Source organism: Hetaerina americana, unplaced genomic scaffold (assembly GCF_022747635.1).
Source record: "Hetaerina americana unplaced genomic scaffold, ioHetAmer1.1.p SCAF_13, whole genome shotgun sequence".
NCBI classification, from domain to species: Eukaryota; Metazoa; Arthropoda; class Insecta; order Odonata; family Calopterygidae; genus Hetaerina; species Hetaerina americana.
The window spans coordinates 12,793,694-12,811,886 of record NW_027286403.1 but is presented as its reverse complement, the minus strand read 5'-3'; the positions used below and the strand labels follow the sequence as shown (position 1 = coordinate 12,811,886).

The window sequence follows — 18,193 nt, the reverse complement described above, 5'->3', positions numbered from 1 at the left end:
TATATATAGACATACATTTTTTTCGATGTGCAAATCTGTGCATAATATGTCTGTCTGTCTACCTGTATTTATGTGTATGTCGGCATGTAATTATAAATATTAGGCCCAATATAGTATGTATACGACATTGGGTTATATGGAAGAAGAGACCATTTGGTCTCATTTTCACCCAAATAAAGACCTCTATCTTTCTATCCGATGATACCCCGTTGGAGAGAGAGGAGGGGGTCTGCATTGTCTTGTAGTAACCAGCTCTCGGTTCAAATAATTATATAGGCCTCGATACTTCTCATTGCATGGTCAAATTCGACTATTTTGTTTCTCAGACTCCGGTAGTTGATTACCATTACAGAGACAGCTTTATACAATTTATAGTAATTTCCCTTTCCGATGATTCTTACTTTATGAATTATTTTAGCCTGCTCATTCCTGTTTACTCGGTCTATCTTTCATTTCCGTGATTATTGTCGCAATTATTAAGTGAAGGACCCTTGTTATGCTTGTTAAGTAAATTCCCACTAGATGACTTACTCTCTTACCTATTAACTATGCTAAACTCTCGGAACGTGTTCGTATATCCTACACACTACCAATTGCGATGACTCGGCGATATATGGAACCCCGGAACGATTGAGGGGTACCAGACACGATAAGAGGATGGGCTTCACATCCACGAAATGTGATCCATTTACTTGACAAAATCTCCCCTGCCTTTAATCAAGACCCTCGCGGCGAGTTTTCGGATTCTCACCCAAAGCATCACCTCCCTTAAGGGTAGTCACCCCGTCATCAATCTTATACAATCACCCGCGCGATTCTCTGCAATTCGACGATATGGGCCCTAAAAGACATTCTCTCTAATGCGCCTTCGCCAGCCTTCTCGAGCAATCAAGCGGGGACCTGAGAAAAGCCATCTCAAAATTACTGAGTACCATATCAGGCAGCGGGACACAAACTACATGCTACAAGACTACCTGTTACCACCACACAACGAAGAACTAGTAACAAACAACACAAAAATCAACTAAAAATTGGTAAAGACTAACAAGACTGCTTCCAAAGTTTAAATTAACCCAACATCACACATTACGAAGACCCAATGAATCATAAAGTTACTTCAGCCAAAGGAAGCACCGGGCAGTCAGGTAGGCTCAGGCAAGGTCAAACCGGTTCTCGGGAGCGAGCTCGAAAGACGTCCGCACTCGTCGAGGGCCAGGAAGAGAATGAATGGTTTTAATTATTTTTGGAATTTTTTTCAAATGTAGAGTAGTTCATGTTTATGCGTATTCCTGTGTTGTAGCTCTGCGTTTTGTGTGTTTAGGCGGTGCAAGGTACTGGGTGCATCATACATGGGCTTGTTTGCGGAAATCGCTCCATGAGATATTACAGAAATCAGTCAAATGCGATATTCGTCAAATGAGGGTACCCTCTCAAAGAAAGACAAAAAAATATTATAATACGCCCCCATGGTTGCTATAGCCAATAACCCAGACTCCTTGCACTTTTTTTTGGGGGTTTCAATGCAAATAAGGAAATCCTTAAATGCTATTAAAGGTGATTTATTTCGCGCTCTCTTGATGTCTAGTTCGGACGTTCTTCAAATGGGGTCTTTCCTGAACGAGGAATTCAGGCGCATGATTCTGGACACATCTCAAAAGATTAAGACTTGGGATAGTCTTCAGAGTGGTGAGAGGGAGTCCCGGCTTCCAAAAAACCGCGAAGACATGCGACTCCACCCTTCCTACCACATCCATGGCATTTTTACCACATTGCGCAACGTTCACTTTATTTGTAACGACAGGAAAATTAGATAAAAGGTATTTCAAAGAATTCCTATAGTTTATTTTCACAGAAGAGGGCGGGTTGCCGGGAGAAATTATTAGATAGCAGGAACAACAGCAAGCCTCGGCGATAATTAGACGGCGTATCATCCGACCCAGTCAGCTTGTCATCTGGTTTCCCACAAGGAAGTGTTATCGGTATAATAAAATGTCGATGTTATTTTTTTACTTTTTACTACTTCATTAATCATATCAGTTCTCATGTTTCAGGTAAACTTCGTCTCTTTGCTGACGATACAGTGATTAACAGGGAGGTAACCAATCAGGATGATAGGGATTCATTATCTAATGACCTAAACGTGATTCAACGTGCGAGACATGGGAGCTAGAATTAACTTTGAAGAAATAATTTTTTTGAGGAAGAGTAATACCCCCAAGAAGCCCCTACACCATACAGTGAACCAATATAGCACACGTAGAATCGGTAAAATATTGGGGTGTTAACTTAGGATATGTCCTTGGGGAAAACATTCGTGAAATCTGTGGAATAGCAAATAAAAAGTTAGAATTCATATAAAGGCTACTTGGGAAATGTAATGAGAGGGTTAAGGAGCTTTGTTATTTTACGTCAGTTAGACCCGCATGTATTTTTTTTATTTAATAGACTTTTTTAGGTCCTTTCTTTCAATAGACATTTTTTCGACAGTTCTCCCGCATGATTTGAGTATACGTATCCTGTTCATGAATATTGTTGCATGTATGTACTGTGTTCCGTGCGATTAAATTTGTTCCAGTTTTTATCAGATTAATATGTGTGCAGAATGTCATAATTGGGACTGTGCATTCATGGTTGATGACATAATACCCCCGGCCACATGCCACTGCAGAGGCTTGCGGGTCATTGTGTGGATTTCTCATTATAGATGTAGATGTAGAGAAAAATTTAACCACCAAAAGTGCACGGACAGGGCCAACTTAAACTAATTTGAAAACAAAATATAAACTAATAGAAAACCAAATTTTTATTTTTTTTAAATATATGCATGAAGCTTCCCTTAATTATAAAGAAATACACACTCAGGGAATACCATTCCCTACACCAAAATGCAAAGAGTAGGCCTAGCTACTTCCAAGGGGTAAACAAGGTCTACTCCATCTCAAAAGATGAAAAGGCTACTGCAATTGAAATGGAATACTACCTGAACTATGAAAATGAAGCAAAAACTACGAGACGGATAACCTATTAAGAAACGACATTATTCGATTAATTCTGGCAATTCTACCTCATTAATTAGGTTTTTGGATCGTCTCAAACGCCTAATAATACATGCATCTTCTATGTATCGTGACAACTCCCTCTTGCTTGCCCGATATTTAAATGAATTACAGGAAAAATTAATGCAATCAACACAAGCCACTAGTTTATTGTAAGACATAGAATAAAATAAAACAATATAAACTAGATATAGCAAAATAAGTATAAGATGAACTCAGGTTCTTCGGAAAAACACGCTGAGCACAAGCTACCTCCAATGTGGTTTTCCAAGAACCACGCGGGGGGGAGGGGGTCACGGTCCGGTCGCATTCGGCGACCGACGTGCACACCTCGAGTCCTCCAGAGCCTACCTGGCGGACGTGGGCTTGAGCAACCCTTCCCTCCCTCCCCCTCATTCCCCCCTCCAGCTTTTATCTTTCGCAATGCGGCAATCTTCTCCCTCGCCTACTCTTTCTTGTATCGAGCCCCTCTCAGGTGACGTCAAAGACTTCCTTTCTCTGCGATGCTCACAGGAAGTCGAGAGGCCTGAGGAGGGGACCGACGCTCTTTCCTTGTCGTCAACGAGCGCATTCCCCATTCCTTCTCCTCCCTCCCCCCTGCGGTCTCGTTCTCCTCCCACCAAAGCCCCCACCCAACCCCCCAGTTGCGAACACACAGACACACCCCGATAACCCCCGCCGACGTCCTCCCACCCGCGCGCGCCCCGCCCTCCCGCCCCCTTGAGCCCCGCGACTGCCCCACCTCCGATGTCTCCGCGCATATCGATCATGACGTCACGGCGTCACGACGCCACCGACGGCATGGTGGCGACGCGTGCAGGTTCAGTCATCGGTGGAGGGCGCTAGGCGCAGCAGTAGTAGCAGCAGGAGCACTCAGACCGGCCACTGTCCAGCGCGGAAGGAGAGAAGAGAAAATAAAAGAGCATCGCGGGGAGAGGGACTGACTGCTGTGTTTTCGCCGCTCCGCGCTCCCACCCTGCGAGGCGGCCCACTTCGGAGAAAGGATTCAGTGGTTCTCGGAAGAGCGGGAGACTGATTCGCTTGCTGGGCGAGAGGGGTGATAAGAACGGGGGCCTTGTGCCATGAAAGATGGAAGTGAGGACTGGAGTGGGCATGAACGAGTGTGATGTGAGGGAGTGGGTGGGAGGTGGAGCGGGGAGGGGAGTGATGGTATTGGGCAAGCGTTGCTAGAGGGGCGGGAGAGCGAGAGAACGGCAAGGAGGGGAGCGGTGGAAGGGGTGCTCTCGTCCCACTTTATCTACCAGCTGTTATTTATATATATAAAGAGCGTGTGCGACTCTGGCAGCCAGCGCACGAGACAAGCTAACGAGTCAACGCGAGGGAGCGCAGTCGCTCGAGACATTTCTTGGAAATAAAACATTTGAGCAGTCGGTGTCTTCTCGGGTTTGAGAAGAGTCCTTACATATTTAGGGAGGAGGAGGAAACAGAAGAGAGTAGAGGAAGAACATTACCCGCTGGAGTTACGTTGTATGGGTGAGTTGAGTGGTTTAATTCACGTGCTCTCTCGTGGCTTATATGAGAGCACTAGTACGCATGTGTCAGCATGTGATGTGCTTTTTATGCGCGCTGATTGGCAACTCCCGATTGGTCAATTGAGTCAGGGCAGTGAGTGCTGCCTTTCCGCATTCTTTCTGTTTGTAATTTCGGATAACGGAAATGAATAGTTAAGTTTCAGCGTTGATAAAGAAACATCATTCAAATTTAAGGTTCCTGAAAATTTATTAACGATCTGGTGAAAGCATTATTCCGAATGTAGAGGATTTATTACTTTCGTGTTCTGTTAATTTCAATCAAGATTCACGTATACCCCAAGAAAATCATTTACTGAAGTAAAAAAATGTATACTACGCAACTAAATCGAATAAATTGCGCGTTTTTTACGCGGCATCACTCCGCATCCAGCACTACTTGTTTCTATTGACTCTCTAGGGAGAAGGATTGTGCTTTTTGTTTCATTTTACCTCTAACTTGGTTTCAAATTTGATTAGGGTTTACCCTTTCTCGTAAAATATAAATATTCAAAAACAAGAATTAAACATTTTATTGATTCTGTATAATTTTCCATTATATCTTGTTCGTGTTGGAGTTGAACTTCTTATTTAATCAAAAGTTAAGGGAAATGTTTCTGCCTAGATATTAAATGTTTTTTCCTGAGTAAGGTGATAAAATAAGGACAATAGTTTTCTGTTGTGAAGTATCTCAAGTATCATGCATGTAAAAATAAACAAATTTTCACAACATGAGATCATATATCTGTTCACTAATTAAAATTTCATGGAACGGGATGAAATTCCTATAGGCATTATTTCACGCATAATATTTGCGTCAGAATCTGCTGCGCCTTATCGTCCGGTTGGTGTGCGCGTTTGGTCTGAAGCTCTCTAACTGGCTGGCCCGCATTTTAACGTAGTCCGTTTCCTGGCGAATTTATAGAGAGACGCTGGCAAATGTCCACGTCAACTTCCTTCTTGGCGACAGAGGTTTGTCATGTTTAAGTATGGTCTTTTTCCTTTTGGACATTTCCAGTCTTCCGAGTGCTCTATCACATTGGTTTTTTGTTAGACCCAAAAGAGAGCTACGTGGCAAACGCCCTCTTCGTTTTTACTACCGGAGGGATGTAATGCATCGAATGTGTACCCGTTCTCAATGATATCTGGGGTTTGTGACACTCAGTAAATACATTCAATAAATTGCTTACCCATCGAACAAAGGGAAATTAACTTAAATTGCGTGGTCTGCTCTCATTTTCTTGTTAATACAAATGTTTGGCACTAAGTTGTTAATTTACTCAATTCATCATTTTTCAACTGAATGTCGGATTCATTAGTTTGTAAGATTTTTGTTTAGAATTGATATCCATCCGTAGCATAAAATTTAATAACGTTGACGACATTTTAAAAATTGAATTTAAAAAAATTCTAATACGTCATTGGCTATGAGCAGACTTTGTTTCCATTCACGAATTGATTTTTCACTCCAGTCGAATTCACTTATATGTTATGCAGTGTATTGAGATAAAAAAAGCGCGTGGAAAACAAAAATCGAATGTTGTTATAGGAATTTGAGTAAAAAGTGCTCAATAAAAAAAAGCTTAATAAAATCCATAAATAGGTCGGGTGTCTTATATATATATATATATATATATATATATATATATATATATATATATATATATATATATATATATATATATATATATATATAAGACACCCGACCTATTTATGGATTTTATTAAGCTTTATATATATATATATATATATATATATATATATATATATTTGTATATATACATGTATATATTTTTCTATATATATATACATACATACATGGATACATGTATATGGAGTTTCCATCAAAATTGCAATGCAGAGTTACCCTCTTGACGCAATAAAGGGGATAACTCTTTATTTGTAATGTGGTACGGAATAAAACAACACACATTCATACGCGCATAGTATTTGTACTTAAACGACCCCCTTATCTTGGACTCCCTTCTATGTGACGCACTGGTCTCTCCACATGTTAGTCACCGAACGGGGAGGAGAAACGTTATTCCCGTTGAGGAAACCGAGCGTTCGGTCTAATGACTTCGCTTCCATGGGAGCACCCCGTTCAACAGTATTTACGCACTGCAGTAGCCAGCTGACAATTCTACGATTGATTTGAGAGCTCGGTCATCGTTTCGAAGATTAGCACTTGTGACGACATGTGTTTGCACTTAGAAAAGATGTTGATGAAGAGCCACACATTTGGGAAACGCTGGAGGGATTTGAGGAACCACTTAAGTGCCTCACGAATGTTTCGTGTGAGCTTTTTTTTCACTTAGGTTTGTAACTCAAGTTTTTTGGGCGATCGTTTAACAATGACCTCATTATGTTTTTCTCGGCTCTAAATTCCAGAACATGAAAATGGCTCGCGGCGCTTAGAATTAATTTCGATGGTAGTTGTTGCAGCAACTAGATTTTCTTAACAACACGACAGTTAACAATTGATGTCAACACTGACACTGTCATTTTTTGCGAGATGTTTTTGGGAAGACCTTTCGTCGGGTTAATAGCTTGGCAGCCCACTATAGTATATGTTCCTCTAAAAGTGGTAAACGAACTTATTTCCATGAATGTCCAGTTTTTACTTCTTACCCTGCAATTTAGGTGTACTTCCTTGTTATTAATATGGTATTGGGTTAATTTTTCATGCATTACTGTTCAACTGGGTAGGGAGGGGTAAGCGCCAAATCCCGTCCCCAAACGGAACCTCTGTGGCAACTTAGTAATACACAGATGGGCGGTAAAATAGACATTTGTTGCCCCTCGACTCGCATATGTTTGACATTGAAATAATGAAAATTTTGCTATTGGCCAGCAGTAGAGAAATCGAGAGGCAGGCACGCGGGAATGAAATAACGAAAATCGATATTTCTGCCATTCCATCGCGTTGGGAGTATGCGTACTTCATATGGACGTGTGCGAGGGTAAGAAATGGTAGACACTGCGTCGCGAGTCATGCATAAGAGAGCGAAATTCTCTGTTTCCAAGAGATAACGTTAATAGGTATAGAGGTGGAAAGTGAAGGGTGAAATCATAGTGAAATAAATTGACGCTAGTTTCAATGACTTCATTAAAATGGGGAAAAAATAACTGGAATTAGTTCGTCTAATTCAACGGCCCATGAAAGCGTAAGAGGAGGAAACTTTTGGGACTGTGAATGAATACGACCGATATGCCATTCGTTTAATGGGCTTGGAGTGAATTTGCTTTGCTCATACATTTTGATTGCAACGTCTGTCTGTCGACTCAGCACTAAAGCTCCTCATTATTTTAGCCCCCATTACTAAGTCAGGCATTCCATGTCGCAATGCGAAAAGCATTTTATTCATGTAAAGCAAAAAGTTTAAATTATTTCACATTGTAAATTTTACAAGAAAAATTTAATAGCATAAGCATAGAGTAATGTTTCTCATAAATAATATCATCTTCAAATATTTCCCTCAGAGCTAAGGGTCTTAAATTTCTAGGTTGATTAATGGAAGGGAAAATGTTGCGCGTAAAAATTCCAAGTGTTCCTCGTTTTTGAAAGAAAGTTTTAAAATATTATAGTATAGCATAAGATGCTTTAAGCAGTGCCTTTTATATGTGCAATCTATTAATATACATTGTGTCAGATTCCTAAAAGTATTATGACTTCCTGCTTGAAGTGCTGAATAATGACAATTCGTGGAAACGCCAGGTTGGTTGCTTTTGAAGAGAAACCCTTCTGCCATTTTTTTATCGCGGATAAATGAAGAACGTAGGTGGGAGCAAGAGCATTATCACTCTCGAGGCTGAATGGAATACGTTTTTAGGTGCATTTGTAAGAATACGATAGCATTTAGTTTGCTATCCTCTAATAATGCGCTAGTTCCCCCATTTATAGAAAACCATAAAAAATAACCCACTTAGACCGCTAAATCTTATATTAAAACTATATATTCATCGGCAAAAAAAATGCACGAAAGCATAAAAAATCTCCGTACTAAAGTGATATTAGAGAAATTAAATAGTAATAAAAAGAGTTTTAGAAAAGGTTTTTGCCCAATTACGATAATATTTTACCCATTTACACAATTTGAAAAACTTCCTTTTCTTCGCGAAGTTACTTGTCGTAGAAGGCACTCATCAACCTGGAAGGATTGGCCTATTAAGCTAAATGGAACATATCTGAAGATCGCTCAAAAGTATCAGATGAAGCAGTTACTAAGGGATACGCATTAACCTCACAATCAGGGCTGCCGTGGCACGGCTATTTTCGTAAACCTTCCTCCACCACACGATAAATCTTCTGCTGTAGAAAATTGTGATAAATACAGGTACGTGAATTCAAACAACTAAATTACTTGCGCCCTCTTACTGCACCTTCGACATAGACTAACTTCCGTTTCAAGTAAGATTACATTTTGGGTAGCTCCTTCGAATAATCGTTGATTTAATAATTAATCGTTGCATTTATTAAATAAATTTAATACATTTAAAAGGTTTGTACTTAAAAATTTTGCATAGGTACTCTTAGCCTACCAACTAATCACGGCGAAGGAAAAATACTGTAATCCGTATCGCGTAAAAATAGTGAGTTATCTAAGTTTAAAGTTTGACTTGAAAAATTACTTCAGCGAGTATTTTATCATGAGATCATAGAGGTCAATCAAAAAAACCTGTACACGAACCGAAAAGAAAATTTAATCGAATTCTTTGAAATTTAAATGCATTGCGCCTGGAAGTCAAACGATTTCTGTAAGGCATACAGTTAATGTCCATTTTTAAATAGTATGCTTGTCAAACGTGCCAGAGATATTGACGGAGTAAGTACTACCCATTTTCAGTAGTTCTTCCATCACAGATATTACACATAATGCGGAGATATGATGCGGAACGAGAGCAGCACTTACAAACGGTGTGTTTTTGATCATTGCTCGCAAATGTTTTTCGTGGATTTTCCTAGAAAAATGTGAACGAAATCACTATTTGCCAATTATGTCAACAAGCCTGGTATTTAAAAATTAATATAAAAATTAAATTGATTCATTTATTCACAGGGACGTGACCAGAGTATGACATTCTTAAGCACGTCGAATTAGTTTCAGGTTTTTTTCCGAATTAGTTACTGAGTTAGTTACATTCTAGGTATAAAAAAAATATTTAGTGTGGAATAACGCCTATGAATCCTTCATTAAATGATCTTAGGTTCACCATTCTTCTTTTCAGAAATTCTCTTCGTTGTACGTAGCGAAAGGGAAATTTTTAAATTATCGAAGATTCAGTTAAAAGACAATAACGCTAGGTAAGTATTCTTGGATAGTGCTCCTCCCTTGGAATAAGATCTCTCAATCGTGGGCTGCGTTTAAAATATACCAGACGACTTCAATAGTTTAATATGGCTCACTTCAATCATTTTTGTTTTTTACGAAAAAAATCGGCTGGATAAGATAATTAATATTCGGCTCTTACTAATGACTCCTCTACTCGACCGAAAATGACAACCCTCCGACGATTGCTGTGCTCATTGCTCCTCTTCCATTCAATTCACTGGACAGACACCACTTATTTTTGTGGTCCACTTCAGCCACTCCTCCCCCATTCAACATTCCGTCCTCCCCTCGAGGTTTACCTTCAACCACCCCGCCTACCCGTCCTCGCCCCGTCTTGCCCTCGCCGTCCTCACTATTGATTCGTTGGATGCAGTGGTGGGGCTGTGCTCGGGACATTTAGCCCGCTTGGAAATGCAGACCATCTCGTCGGGCCCGTTGTTCATTTTTTTAAATAATTGATCTTGCGCGTCCTCCCATGCGAAGAATTAGCCCATCCTAGTGTGTGCATAAGACTTGAGTGCTATTCGGGGATAATCCTGCCATCATTTTGCATTGGAGAAGAATTCCTCCAGAGATCTTGTGGCCTATAAAACATTTTTTATAGTTCAACTATTAAGTTATATGGTAGATTAGTATCTTTTCTATAAAGTAGTAGTTCTAAAAGCCATCGTAACCATCTAGCTTAGAGTAAATTACTATCAATCTATAATTGATGGTGGTGATATATTTAAACAGTTTCTGCAAATAGTTTATAATTTATTAAAATGTGACCCATACATGTATGTGCATACACAAACATCTGCTCCTTTAAAAAAGTGAGGCAAATTTACAAAATGGAGACTCGCGGGACTAATTATACTAAAGGAAGCGAGATAATAAACTTACTTCTATTTTTCGCGTATTATGCACGAAAAACTAGCAAAACTAATGGTTTTTCAGATATTTTGTGAGGTACCCAGGTGTAAAAATTATCATTTGCTTCGTTTAGGCGTGAACTAATTGTGAAATATCAATTGCACTAGTTAATTATTCCAGCGTACATAATTCATTATTTACAGGCGTTAAGAAAAACGTCTCACTTGTTGGATCAGTTTCAATCGTTATCCACATTTAAGACTAAAATCCCAACCCAAAGGCTGGTTTAAAAGTTGAGAATGGAGGAGAACTTGTGCTGTCGTAGGACCCACGGCGCGTGAAATGCACACATCAGGATCGCGGAGTCAGTTCCCAAGCCTGTACCACCAAGACCTGGCAACGGAAAAAACCAAACAGCTTGCATTAATCCAAAGGTAAACAGATTCACCCGCATTTTAAATCTGAACTCATTGGTCAGTTACTGAACGCTCTAACCACTAGGCTACCACACCTTCACTCGTTAGAGGATATTGGTAAAATTTAGCATCATGCTACCCCTTCTCCTACGGAAAAACATACCCTGATTATCCTTCAACAGCGTTATTTACTAATTAAGGCATAGATAATACAAATTGCAGATTCAGGAGTGATGTGGTGGACTGTTACATAATAACAGAGACGAAGACTACTACAATTTTCCACTAAATAATTATTTCAAGGAAAATTATAGTAGTATTCGTCTCTGTTATTAAGGTATAAATACTTCATATGCTTAGGCTATATAAACTTTTATAACTTGTATGATAGTAATAAACATATTGTACCAATTTTCCACTAGATATTTATATAAACCACTATTTCAAATAAACCCAACCAACGACCGGTTGTAAGTAAATATCTAGTGGAAAAGTGCTACTATTTGTTCATTATTATGTTCAAATTCCCCAACATCATGCCTGAAACTACGCAATTTGTTTGTTGATAGTGATGAGGGTCAATTATTACTGAAGATCTTTGCATTTAGAGACCATTTGCTTAAAAATAAATTTTATCTTCGCCTGATTTTAATATCCAAAAATTAAATTTGGCACCCCGTAAAAACCCCACATACTTTGGGGTAAGGATTAAACTTTATTTCCTAACCTACGGACATACTCGCACTTCAATGTTATTAATGATGTTCGCTCACAAGCATGAATTATAAGCAGTCAGATATCCGAAAGTCCAACGGTTGAAAGTATTCCTTCCTCTCCGTTGGCGTGCTGCGAGAGTGGCAAGGAGAAGCAGTTCCATTGGAAATATGACTGAGCAGCGAGGCAGGGCAGGCTACCGCCAATCTCCTCACCCCTCCGCTCTTAAATCGCAGAGAGAGGTTCTCGAACAAGGCAGAGGAGAAATAGCTGCAGGTTTCCCCTGCTGGTAGTGGCCCCATTACCAGCGATTGAATTCCATCCATGGGTTGATTGAAAGTCTCAAATTTGGCTCTTGTGCGGTAGGGAAGAAGGGGAATTGGGAGGTGAATTTAAGGTTTTTGGGGATGGGGTTTGGCTGGGCTAGGGATAAATCGACGCGAAAATAAATATATATTTTTCCTGGATGACACTTTTTATCAATTTTCCAAGAGAGAGCGTCAAGGATATACCCCATGATCGAGCTATTGATTTCACACGCTCCATATTTGGATTACCCCTTTTAAGAATATGTAAAGTCAAAGAACGTAGAGAGTAGAGGGGGGATGAAATTCGACATGAGGTGACAATAGCTAGCATAAAAAAATATGTAGAGAGGTAAATTATTTGGGGTATGTTACTACATGACAATGAAGGGACGGGAGGCCCTGCAGTGTACTAGTGAGGGAGGACTCGAGGGAGGTAAAAAGATAAAGACGAGAGATATTGTTATAAAATGTTATTAGATTGTGATAAGTTTGATTCAAAATTGAAAGTTATTGCAGATACAATAGTTTTTCAAAGTTAAAGAAATACTACCAAAGAGATGCGGATAGGTCAGGTTTCCACACGGGGGGAAGTTTTTGGGCTGGCATCCCTACCAACAGGGGGCAAGACGCCCATGGTGTCGGTTGTTTCCTGCGACAACTTGCCTAAGCAACTGAAAAAAAATGAGTTCGTTGAAAGGTGCACTTATTACCCATCCTCCCCCTAGTGCACCTTTTCCCTACGATCGTCCGCGACATGGATAAGGAGATTTAGAAAAGAGGGCAGTCATGGAGTCCATACACTGAATTCCATAAGAAACAGTTTGTGACCGTTTACTCGCTCAACTGGGAGTCAAAGAGAATGAATAAAGTTTCCAACTAATACATAATTTAATCGATAGCACATTAAATGTAGCCCCTATTTAGTGATGTTTTTAAATTTCTCCATCCCTTCACTATATAACGCCGCGCAAATCTCAAACTGGAAGTAAGTAAAAACAATACGCGGGGGAGTCTATTACTTAAATGACTCGTTGAAAACAAGTCTTGAGCATGAAGGATAATCACGAAAGCCAACATATAAATGCTTGCGACCTTTTTTTTCCCATAGATCGAGAGAAGAGGAGTTATACTCCGACTAGCCGCCGGCGGGGCCGCGGAGGAGTGGCAGGGCAGGCAGTCCCGATCTGGACACCGTCGGAGATAGACGATGAAGAAAGAAGGCTGGGATCTGGTCCTTCCGTTGGCCGTTGGGGCAGCGAATGGCCGAGTTGACTCCCGACGCCCTTCTCGGACGTCAATGCAGAACTCAGCGCCTCCCGCCCCCGGCCACAATCCTCAAAACCATCCCAGCAGCAAGTAGCATCCAGCGTGCAATGGTCGAACCAAGCAAAGGGGCCACTCGAAGAAGAAGAGGAAGAAGGCTCTTCAGAAGATGGAAGTGTGAGCAGCGAGGGAAATGACGAAGACGACGAGGATGAGGCAGATGAAGAGGATGGCGGGTCCTCCGGGTCCGCCGAGAGCCTTCAGAACCGAAGCCCAAGCCCTTCGTGGTGGAGCTGGGAAAGCGGCCCCGAGGAATCTGATGGATGTTTCTCAACCAGTTTAGAGAGACGCTGGTGCTGGGAGGAGGTGAAGAGGTGGGCCGGAGGATTGTGGCCGGTGGAAAGGCCTTTGCCATTGCCAATGTGGGGTAGAAGGCAGCCAAAGGAAATCGAATTCTCTGATGTGGAAGAATATGAACATCTAGCTTCTAACATGGAGCTCCAAGTTCAGCAGTTGCTTAAGGCACACAATTACAACACCGTGGGAAATTTCTTAAGGTGAGGTATCATGATTAAAATTTGAATATTAGTGGAAAAAATGCATGTGAGCCCGTACGAATTTGTTGAAACTCCTCAGGAAGTAGCTGCAATGTGATTTGTGAGCAAATTTGAGCAGTTTGCATGAAATTCAAGCCTTGAACCATTCTTTCACAAACTCTATTGATATAATATACTTTGGTAAAAATAACTAATTCAGATTTGAAATTCTATGGGTTAATCGAGGATTGCTTCTCTTCAATGAGGAAATATTGATGGTGGGAACAAAATCCATGCAAAGCTTTTCCTAAAATTAAGCTTATACATTCAAATGAAATTGAACTATTTGATTCTGATCTCAAAATGAAATTCATTTTATTATACACTCATTATTTTAATTTTCCTCTAGGTTTTATGATTCATTTGTTTCAAGTGACTGGGATGAGCAAGACTTGGAAGGTTATTTTAGAAAGTATCAGCCAGCCATCACTGCAGAGCATCATACATGTGTAGGCTTAGGCTTGGAGCTCGTTAAGCGGCTATCAGAAGTGTTTTCACACATCAAAGAAAGTTTTTTCCTGGCTTCTTGTGAAGAGGTAATAATGATAACTATGAGAAGACTTCATGACCTTTTATTCCAAAGCATATATTTGTTCAATAAAGACCAAACATGTAATAAGGCTTAACTGAAAGCCTACATTTCAGTAAAATATTAATTTTTTCATCAGACAATTGAAGAATCTGAGAGATATGTTGGGACTGGAGGTGAACCCTGCCAATGGACTGCCGAAAAGGAGCATGTATTAGTTGGACTTAAAATTTCAGTTGCTGGACGAAAAGGAGTCTTGCTACTGGATCCTGGTTACCACATTGCACGGGTTATAACTGTAATGCAGGATTGCAGCTATCCACATACAGGCATGTATTATATATTTTGAGTCCTACACTAATCCTAAAAATACATCAACTTTTGCTGTACTGATGGCATATCATCAAGTACAGCTCTTGAACAGTTGTCTAATTCTCAAAAATAACATTGGATGTATGTGTATGCATTAGTCTTTTTAAAATGATTCTGTGGTATCAATATGCCATGGCATTTGCAGAAATCTTCTCCATAGCCAATAAGCCAACATAGGCATGTCTGCTTGGATTTATGGCATTTGAGACATGATAATTAAAAATGCATTTATGTTAAACACTTGCATATTTGGTGATTTCTGAAAACTAGTTATCCTGTCTACTTAAAGTTGCCGGAGATAAACCATTACTGAAGGATCATCAAAAGGAATATCGACACATTGATAGGCTGCTTTTAAATGGTTAATCTATTGACTCTTTTGGAAACAATTTAGACTTTAAGCAATTTTTACATTACTACTTTTTGAATGCTCTGTAATGTATCATAAACTTACTAAGAAGAGTGTTATGAAATTTCATAAGGGCATTGTATCCTTCTGAATAAAACTCAACACAATGGGATGAGGAATGGCTCAAAGAGTAACCAACACAAGGAAATAGCTTATGGCAGTAGTAGGAACTTCAGCAAATATTTGAATGTGTTAATGTAAAAACAGTGAGCATATGTATTCCATAGACAAGGTTTCTGGAACCATTGCCATCAAATGTCATACTATATAGTTTAATGATTTCTCATTTTCTGCCATAAATGATGCTCTTAAGGCTTATAGCATGAACATTGGTGATGTTGATCAGTCATCAAGCAAAACAAGTAATTCCTTGATAAAGCTATAACTGATTCATAACAAACATGCTTAAATGTAACATTAAGTAAAACAAGATTTACGTAAATTGCATGAAAATGAGAAGTGCCAAAGCTAATTGTTTTTCTAAATGCAAATACTTATACTTTTAATCAGTTTAAGCCCTACCTCCTACTTTTTGAGATAAGGAGAAACCTATTTGTTGAAATGATGAAAGCAGACACTTGGCTTTTCCACATAAAATAGCTTTAATATGACCTAGGTTTCATTACAGCATCTCATCTTCTGATAAATTACAGTCATTGACAACACACATACACCATGCTGGGGGAGAGAGGAGGGGAGAGGAAAAGAGTGGGCTGGTTGGGTGTTGGGGGTGAGGGGAGGTGGGATTAACAGCCTATATCCTTCTTGCTCCCCATTATTACGTATCCCTATGACCAACCCTTCAACCAGCCAACCAGCTTATCACCAACCCACCCTCTACCAGGCCATTAGTGATTTCTCCTGAACCTCCATCTAACCACCATGCCATTAATGGATAGAATCATCCTTCGTCAATCCTCCAACCCTCCTTCTCTCCCCCAATTCAGCTCCCCTTCTCCAGGTCCCCTCTCCCACCTTTTAGCCATTGTTTTGTTCTCTTCTCCCCTTTCCTTCTCCCTTCTACATCATGGTATGTGTATGTTGTCCAATGATTGTAATTTACCTGAAGATGTTATGCTGTAGTGACACCTAGGTCTTATTTAAGCTATTTTATGTAGAAAAGCCAAGTGTTTTCTTTCATCATGAAGCATTCTCACCATATTATGCCTGAAACTCTGTTACTTCTATGTTGGAAACTCTACACATCCCGGTAGCGTTACTAAAACCATCTTGGGGTAGGATCTTACATTTTTGAAAAATTGAAAACCTTTCAAATGAACGTTTTTAGTTGTCTATTATAAACAAAACTGTAAATTGCCATACCATTTATTTAATTAAAATATAAGGGTCTGGCAGTCCAGATTGTCTAATTATACTTTCAAAGCTAAAAACTAAATTTAAATGGAAGAATTTTGTTAGATATGGGGACTAATCAAAATCAATTTTTAAAACTATACCTATTACTACCTAAGCATCAATCTGTATTCCTCATTAATCTCAAATGTAAGTATGCTAGTAGCTGATTTTAATCTGGAATCAAAATAAACTTAAGGAAAGCAAGTGCATGTTTTGCGTGTTTTTCTACTGCAGGATTTTGAACTCAATTTTCTAAATTTTAGATTTAACACAAATTTATGACTACATATTAACCAAATATTCATAATGCTCTTGTTGTTCCAGGTTGGTTCACTCAAATGGAGGAGCCTCACTGTAAAAAGGATTACCTCTACACATCATGTGGTGGTGGTGCCTATGTAGTCTGGAAAGTGAAGGAGATGAGACCCATTGTGCAATGCATTGACGAGGCTCAAGGCTGTGAGCCAGGAGTAAAAGTTACAGAGCATCTAAGTCTTGTATATGTTGGACAACCATTTTTAAACCCTGTGTCTGTTACTGAGCGGAGAAATCTTGTTTATGATTTCAAGTCCCTCCTTCATCGAGATGCCAAAGGGCATTTAGAAGCGGGTCTTTACTTTTCATTAAACCAACCAAATTTCCAAAAAGCAGGTTTTACTATATTCTACCAAATGGGAGGAACAAAACATCAAAATAAGGTCCCATTTTCATTGTTTATTGGGGCTCAGGGGAAGAAAATGGAAAGTGCACAGAAAGAGTTCGAGTTTGTAGATGAAGTAGGAAGGCAGTTAGGGATACCAGGAGGGGATTTCTATAATCTACTCTCTCAGTTAGCAATGGCAATGAAGGATAAATCCTTTTTGGATCAGTTATTGGGAATTAATAATGCAATCAATGAAATTGCAGCAAATAATTAAATATATGTTATCATTCCTACAATGTATTATTTTGTGTGAAGGTCACTGTTGGTGGTATTTTCAATGTAATGTTTTTAATTTTATAATGGAAGCTTATCCTATATTAACGCTTAATGAATTGGTGGCTTGATAATAATTTATATTTTGTCTTCAACTTGTACTCTAGTTAATGCATTAGGTTTTGTTGGCTTGTATAGGTTGTCATTTAAAACCAACTTCATTTATAATATCTCATTATGTAAAATAAAATATTGACTTTTAAAAATTCAAGTACAACTATGCCTCTTCTCATTACAATATCACCTGATTAACTCTAATAAAATCATTGAATTCCAATGAAAATCCTTAACACAGCACAACCCATGTTACTGGGTGGGAAGGCTGGAAGGGAAACTGTTAAGGAAATTTTATAGCTTAGAGAATTTCCTCAGTTCTTCCCAGTAGGATGGTTTGCCAGTGGCCTATCAAACACATCTTTATCAAGTCACTGTTTGGTTGGCAATCAGGTTAGTGGATTACCTACTTATTTATCCCCTATAA

At 39.4% G+C, this 18,193-nt stretch overlaps 1 protein-coding gene across 1 annotated transcript; it reads left to right on the top strand.

Moving 5' to 3' along the window:
- Nucleotides 1–4,258: 4,258 nt before the first annotated feature.
- On the top strand, nucleotides 4,259–17,923 carry LOC139686101 (uncharacterized). Its single transcript, XM_071583270.1, has 5 exons — nucleotides 4,259–4,550; nucleotides 13,320–14,031; nucleotides 14,420–14,606; nucleotides 14,739–14,928; nucleotides 17,061–17,923. The coding sequence occupies exons 2-5, from the start codon at nucleotides 13,895–13,897 to the stop codon at nucleotides 17,651–17,653; spliced, it is 1,107 nt and encodes a 368-aa protein (XP_071439371.1). The 5' UTR covers nucleotides 4,259–4,550; nucleotides 13,320–13,894; the 3' UTR covers nucleotides 17,654–17,923.
- Nucleotides 17,924–18,193: the final 270 nt, after the last annotated feature.

Excerpts from the sequence above, each read along its gene's own strand:
- LOC139686101 (XM_071583270.1), top strand. The coding sequence starts at position 13,895 with ATGTGGGGTAGAAGGCAGCCAAAGGAAATCGAATTCTCTGATGTGGAA. Across the intron at positions 14,607-14,738 it reads TCCTGGCTTCTTGTGAAGAG|ACAATTGAAGAATCTGAGAG; the intron begins GTAATAATGATA and ends TTTTTTCATCAG. Across the intron at positions 14,929-17,060 it reads TTGCAGCTATCCACATACAG|GTTGGTTCACTCAAATGGAG; the intron begins GCATGTATTATA and ends TTGTTGTTCCAG.